Source organism: Dictyostelium purpureum (genome assembly GCF_000190715.1).
Source record: "Dictyostelium purpureum unplaced genomic scaffold DICPUscaffold_704, whole genome shotgun sequence".
Lineage (NCBI taxonomy): Eukaryota > Evosea > Eumycetozoa > Dictyosteliales > Dictyosteliaceae > Dictyostelium > Dictyostelium purpureum.
In genome coordinates this window covers 1-7629 of record NW_003520034.1, presented here as the reverse complement: position 1 = coordinate 7629, position 7629 = coordinate 1, and the positions used below count along the sequence as shown (strand labels likewise).

The 7629-nt window shown below is 24.2% G+C and overlaps 2 protein-coding genes across 2 annotated transcripts; both read right to left on the bottom strand.

Annotated features, from left to right (window-relative positions):
• Window positions 1-4165: 4165 nt before the first annotated feature.
• On the bottom strand, window positions 4166-5582 carry DICPUDRAFT_160158 (uncharacterized protein; the record flags this gene model as incomplete). Its single annotated transcript, XM_003294986.1, has 3 exons — window positions 4166-4548; window positions 4651-5353; window positions 5427-5582. 3 exons carry the CDS (start codon window positions 5580-5582, stop codon window positions 4166-4168), a joined length of 1242 nt encoding a protein of 413 aa, XP_003295034.1.
• Window positions 5583-6432: 850 nt separating this feature from the next.
• On the bottom strand, window positions 6433-7572 carry DICPUDRAFT_51857 (uncharacterized protein). Its single transcript, XM_003294985.1, has 4 exons — window positions 7385-7572; window positions 7117-7306; window positions 6717-7046; window positions 6433-6608 (listed from the first exon to the last, which is right to left on the bottom strand). The coding sequence occupies exons 1-4, from the start codon at window positions 7543-7545 to the stop codon at window positions 6516-6518; spliced, it is 774 nt and encodes a 257-aa protein (XP_003295033.1). The 5' UTR covers window positions 7546-7572; the 3' UTR covers window positions 6433-6515.
• Between the last annotated feature and the right edge of the window lie 57 nt (window positions 7573-7629).

Sequence of the window (7629 nt, the reverse complement as noted above, 5' to 3'; positions counted from 1 at the left end):
ACTTTGGATTGTTTATAGTTGCTGTTCCGGATTGAAATGCAACTATACAAAGAGGAGAGGATATTTTCAATTACTTTTATTTTTTCCTCTGAAACAGCTGAGTCGAACCATCCCTTGATAATTATTTTTGAAATCAGTAGGCTACTCTTGATTTTGACTTCATCAGAAACATATTTGCTTGATTTTGAAATAATACAAGACTTAAAATTCTATTAAAGAGAGGATCTAGTTGCTTAGAATTTAAAAAATTTACTAAATCCCCAGATGTTAAAAATAAATCTAATTTTTCTTTAAGCAATTAAATTAAATCTATTTCTATTTGATTATAATCCTTCTAAAAAGTAGTTATATTAACATAATGTAATTGTGAATATATTTTTTGAGATATTATCTAAAATATCACAATTATTATTATTATTGTTGTGGTTGTTATTTTTTTTTATTTTTTTGTTTTTGTTAATAGTATTGCCAATAGAGTAAACCAAATTAGAAAAAATATTAAAAATAAAGATAAAAATAAATGAAGAAAAAATGTTTTTGAATAAATTATTCATTTTTAAATAAAACTTTTATTTTATAATGGTGATATGATTTTGAATAATAAACTATTTAATAATGAATATGATTTTTATTAAAATTGACAATTATTAACATGGTGAAAGCTGAAAATATATAAATGTAAAATTATTAAATTTGTTAAAAAAATTTTAAAATGTTTATAAAAAATATTAAAATTAAAAAAATAAAAAAAAATTTATTAAAAAAATGAGGTTTTTTTAATTAAAAAAATTTATTAAACCCCATTGTTTAGTTCATTTCAAACAATAATAATTTTAATAATAATAATTATTATAATGATGATTTTAATGATTTTAATAATAATAATATATAATTACAATAATAATTATAATAACATCTATGATGGTAATTTAAATTTATATTACATCCACCCCAATAGATGTTACAAAGGGAGTAAGATATTTACCATCTCATTCATCTTTAAAGATACCCCAATAGAATCACATGAGAGAACAACCACAAAAATTAATCCTTCAAAACCCCGCCCCTAATGATATAAATAACAATAATAATAACAATAATACAGTATTTTCAAGATTGTTTTGACCGGGTATGATCAAAAATTTTAATTCTTGTGTAAATCCTGTATTTTTTATTTTTATTTTATCAATAAAAGGCGAATATATATATAAAATAACGTATTTTTTAAAAATGCTGTCTTTTTATTTATTATATTTTTTTTTATTTTTTTTTTTATTTTTTTTTTATTTTCCTTATAAAAAAAAGTAGGTCAAATCTTTACTGAAAGATAATTAATTTTTATCTTTTTTTTTATTACTTTTCTTATTTTTTTTATTTTTATTAAAATAATATTATGTTTTAATAAAACTATAATAAATAAAACAATATGACCTAATCCATTTGAAAAAATTAAAATAATTTAAAATTTTATGAAGATGGATGTAACAATTAAAAAAAAGAAGAAATAATTGGATTCAGGTGATCAACAATTAAAGGTATTTTGATAAATTATGCATTAAATGATCCAATGCAACTCAAGAAATATCCAGATAGTAAAATAATTATGAAAGATTAAATTGAAATGGTTAAAAAAAATTTATTATCTAATGAGATATATCATAATATTCTACAAATTAAACGATATCTTCGGAAGAATTATAATACATAAATATATAATAACACAATAATAAGTTCACTCCATTGCCAAGTTATTACATTTGGAAGTTTGAAATATAAGCCTTATCTCACAAAAAAAGCAAAGAGGTAAAGATATCAATGGGCCATACAATTTAGTGACTCACAGTGGAATTTTGGAAAAGGGTAGTTTTTGCAGATGAAACTTGATTTGAAATATATTTTTATAAATTGGAAATTAAAAAATAGATTTAAGGTTAAAGATAACATTCAAATAATATTCTATCAAGAAAGAGACCAACTGGAGTTTCTGTGAATACATGTTAATTTTCTTCTATGAGAGGTGCAGGTTCAATACAATTTTTTTTATATTAATACAAATAGATGACATATTTTATGGTACTGATCGATAAGTATGGTCCCAAGCTTGGCGAATATTGCTTTAATTTTTAAGATATTAATGATTTACAAGATAACTTTCCATTTAGTAGTTTAGAAATTTTTCAAAATTTTTACAAAATAAATAGAATTGATGCCATATTGATCCCTAAATACTCTATAGACCTCATAATTATTGAAAATTTATTGTGAGTGTTAAAATACGTTTGATTCATAAGATTATAGGGTATTCTCAAGTAGATTTTTAAGATTTATTTGAGAAAAATATGTATGGTATTTAACAAGAAAATATTATTAATTTATATCAACCAATCCCAAAAAAAATCAAAGAAATAATTAAAAATAGAGGTGTTTTAACAAAATATTGAAAATTTTCAATTAAAATATCATAAATAAAAAATTATTTTTTTAAACACTTAAAAATTAATTATCTTTCAAAAAAGATTTGACCTATTATAAAAAAAAAAAAATTATAAAAAAAATTAAAAAAAATAAATTAAATTTTTTTATTTATTAAATATTATAAATGTTTATCTTTTTTATATTTTTGAACCAACTTTATAATATAAAAAAAAAATATATAAAAGTACATATAAAAATTTTTTTTTTTCGTGACCCGGTCAAAACAATGTTGAAAATACTGTATTAATAATATAAATAATAATAACAATTCATCAAAGTAAGATTCAATTATATTATAAATTTTAAAAAAGATAAAGACAAAATTGAAAGGTAAAAAAAATAAAAGAACTCAGAAAAGAATTGATAAAATTAGGATGAGAAATCCAAATAACTGAACTTTCGGAAAGATTAGCGAGAGAAAGAGAACATTTAGATACTTTTGGAAAGAATGCAAATAGAGCGTCAACCAGTATCTGTCTGCATTACATTACAAAAACTATTTTTTTTTTTTTTTTTTTTTTTTTAAAAGTGAAGATAATTAAAATGCTTTAAATTAATCAGTAAAATAGTGATAAAACATTACAAACCTGCTAGAATGGGATTCAAACCCGGAGGGGTCTGCCATTATGCCTCTATTCAACCTCCTTCTATTCAACATAGATCACCTGGAAGATTCCAGGTTAAAAAAATTCGCCCAACGGGGGGCTCGAACCCCCGACCACAAGATTAAGAGTCTTGCGCTCTACCGACTGAGCTAGCCGGGCTTTTATGAAAGATTTTCTATCTTAAAATCACTAGGGCCAAAAAAAGTTCCTTTTAATTCAAATAATAAAACTTTTTATCCCCCATTTGTGATTAAAATTAAATAAAAAAAATAAAAAAAGTTCAAAAATTTCTTTTTTTATTAATATAATTTAAAATATTCAAAACCCCCAAAAAAAAACCTCTTTAACAAAGGACAAAAAGAAAAAAAAAAAAAATTAATATTAAATAAATAAAAGATATGTTAACCGATTCACAATTCAAATCGAATGGGTAAGTCGTAAAGGCCTGATTACAAAAAAAGGTTCAAAAATAGATTCTTTTATATACACAAAATTTACATACCACCAGTGTACACATACTTTTTTATTATAGCTATTATTATCATATCCTTAACTCTAATTTATTACCACCAATCACAACATCATTCATTTCTTTAACCTTATTTACCACTTTTTATACATTTCATTTTATTTTTACACACTTTTGTTTATTTTTATTAATCTACATATATCACCACATACACTTTCATTAACTGTTTTAAATAAATCCAAAATTTTCTTTAACATAATTCGAATATAATCAAAAAAATATATTATATGGTCAAAACTTTGGCGAATTACTATTTTCAAAACAATGGACAAAATTTTTTCCAACTTCTCTATAAAAATAAAATTGCCAAATTTATTTTATCATTAAATATTGTATATAAATTATTTATTTTTTGTAATATATTTACAATTTTTTGTTTTATTTTCCCCTATCTTTATTTGTATATATTATTTTTTTTTTAAATAAAACTTATAAAATAAAATAACTGAAACATAATTAGGAAAAAAAGATAAAACTAATAATTGAAAGAAATAAGAAATAGAAAATTTAAAAAAAGAAATTATTATTAAAAATTTTAAATCGATTTATTTATATATTAAAATAATAAAACAAATAATGATGAGAATAAACCTAAAATAAATAAAGATGAAACTAATTGTGATGAGCTATTTTCACTTTCTGACTCACTTCCTGAGCCACTTGAAGTGGAGTTGGTTTCACCATTGAAGGCACCTTCAGCACAAATATTATCAAAAGCAAAATCAGGGGTTGGTGGAGTATTAACATCAGTTGAGGTAGATGGGTTTACCATAGCAATAACACCTTGGAGAATACGAGCACCACCGACATTAGAGTCACCTAAATCACGTGTAGCATGAACAGCAAATCCACGACCATAAACACCTTGAATACTTATATAATTAGTAGTAAAGTTATAATAAGCATTTTTGAAAGCTGAATCAAAAGCACAGATATTACCTAATTAATTAAAAAAAATTTAAATTTAAAAAAATTAGTAGTTGTAATTTAAATTTAACTGTATTCTTATTTAATGATATTATTATTGATTTTATTTCATACCTAAATCACCATAATGACGAGTATTACTATTTTGAAGGGTTGATGGTAATGAATGAGTTTGACCAGTAGCTGCCCAATGACCACCAAGAGCAGAACCAGTAGTTGAAAGTTGTCCAAAAGAATGAATGTGGAAACCATGAGCCTCTTTGCTTAAACCATTTATTTTTGAGGTGACTTGAACACCACCTTCTACTTTTGCAAAAGCAACTTGACCAGTAATAGCGTTTGAACTTGTTGGTTGTAAAACAGCAATAGCATTAACAGATATAGTTGGAGCACTAGCTTTATTTAAACCATCAAGGAACTCTGGTCTTGTGGTATCATTTCCGTAACCAATGACACAGGAGGCTATTACTGAAGCTTCTGATTGAACAGATAATTGAGCAGAAAGTCTAGTTAAATCATTTGGACATAAAGAGGCATTGTATATGACAATTGATCTACCAATAATTGAATTTTCGCCACTTAAAAGTGGTAATAAGTATGAAAATGAACTGGAAACTATACCTTCACTCATGACAACATCATATAAAGCGCCAACCATTGAATCTTTTTGGTTTGGGCAAGCTCCTTCGAGATTTTCTGGGTCAAATACACCACCTAAATCTGATAATGGATAACCATAGGTTTGAATTGATATACCATAAGATCCATCCTTAAGACCATTAATTGCGGAAAATTCATATAAGAATTCAGTATTTGACTAAAAATTTATAATAAATATATGAGTTAATATTTATTTTATAATTATTTTTTTATAAATATTTAGTTCTTACATCTGTTTCTAAATTTTTATAAATTTGGATACTACCACTGATTGATGGTGAGTTTTTATCTACTGGTACTAAATCACAAACGGCATATTCGTAATCAGCTAAAACAATAGCTGATTTTAATAAAAAGAAAACAATTAATAATGAAATAAATCTCATTTTTTTAATTATTTGTATAAGTTATAATAAATATGAAAAAAATTAAACAAATTTGAAAAAAGAGCTATAAATAATTTTTAAAAAAAAAATTTTTAAAATAAATTTAAAATAATTTAAAAAAAATAATCTTATAAATTATAAGATTTTTAGTGATTATTTGAAAAAAAAAAAATTTTAAGAAAAAAGTGGTGGAATCGATTTTTGATTAATTTGATTATCATATAAATTTTAATTTTTTTTTTTTTTATCATTTTATATTTAATATTTTTTTTTTTTTTTTTTAGATTTTCGGGATTTGTATAATTTTACAAAAAAAAAAAAAAAAAAAAAAAAAAAATTTTTTCGATGGTTGATTTTAATAAAAAACAATTAAACTAAATAAATTTTATAAGATGATTTTTTTATCCCTCTAGTTTTGAAAGGGTGGTAAAAAATATTAAATGATTTTATTCTGGTTGGCCCATTAATAACGAAAATATAAACAATTGTTACCACCACCAAAAAAAAAAAAAAAAAAAAAAAAAAAAATTAAAAATTTGTAAATTTATTTATAAATATTTTTTTTATTACTTCAACCTTTTTTATAAACAATATATCATTTCGAAAGGAAACTTGACCATGGAATTTGGTTCAATTATAACTTTAAAAAATTCTCTCAGATTAAAGCATGGACGGAATTGATTCTGTATTTAAAATGAAATCCAGAAAAAATCGTCCTGTTAAATAGAAATCGATTATTTAATCATTATTTGTATTTTTAATACCTCTCTTTACAAAATAGATAAATATAAAAAACTACCCCAAAAAAAAATAAAAAATTTTAAAGGCTATTATCTCCTCAGGTATTTTTATAATTACTAAAATACAACTTGCAACTAAAACCATTGCGTTTCATTTAGTTTATTCTTTAATTTTATAATGTAATTACACACCTTAGATTCTAGCTTGGGCAGCACATGCATCAGAGTTGATTCCGCATTGATCAAAAGCAATCCAGAAGAAACCGTCGATACCCCATGATGGACCCTGTTGATTTTAAATGAAAAAGAAAGTGGAATGTTAGTAAATGCTTATTCTACTCTTTATTTGTTTTTTTAATAATAATAATAATAATAATAATAATTTTTTACATACCCAACTGTTAGCAACGATCCAGTAGTTTTGGTTTGATGCTTGATCGAAACCCCAACCAACAATTTTAATGGCATGACCACCTAATAATGATGAACCTGGAGTCATAGTGTAGACACCACTGGTGTAGGACATGAAATCAGAGTAAACTTCCATGGTACCTTGGATTGGACCAAATTTCATGATATCTTGTTGGATACATTCGACTGAAGCACAGGTCTTTAAGGTTAATGGTTTGGCTCTGTAGAGAGTGTATTGTTCGTTATCAACACATGAGTTTTTAACGCATGAACCATCAGTACCGTTACCAGAGGTGTATGGGAAACAACCATACTATTAAAAAAAATAAATGGTTAATATAAAATAAAACTATGCCAATATATAGATATAAATGTATATTTACAGTTGGGATACCGTGTAATTCCATATATTCCCAAGCTAATTGTGGGATACCACCGTTGCAACCTTGGTTACCAAAGATATCACAACTAACTAAAGCTTGTGGTGATAAGACAACACCAGTTTTACCGTTTGAGGCAATGCAAAGTCTGTCTGAAAGAACTTCTGAAGCTGAGAAAGCCCAACATGAACCACTATATTTTAAAGAAAAAAAAAAAATATTAGTATATAAAAAAACTCCTATGTGTGAGGTGATGTTTAATTGTAATTACCATTGTTCTTGATTTAAGATTGGGTGAATACAGTTTGGCCATTGAGTACGAGCATCAAAGCTTTGTGGGATTGAACCAACTGATTTAGTTTCTTTGGTATCTTTATTAATGTGTTTGGTAATTTGAGTACCCATCATACCCATAACATCACCATAGGTCATACCTTCGAATCTTTCATTTCTACCAGCTATAAAATAAATTTTAAAATAAATATTAATATATTGCTGTTGGTTTTTTTTTTTTTT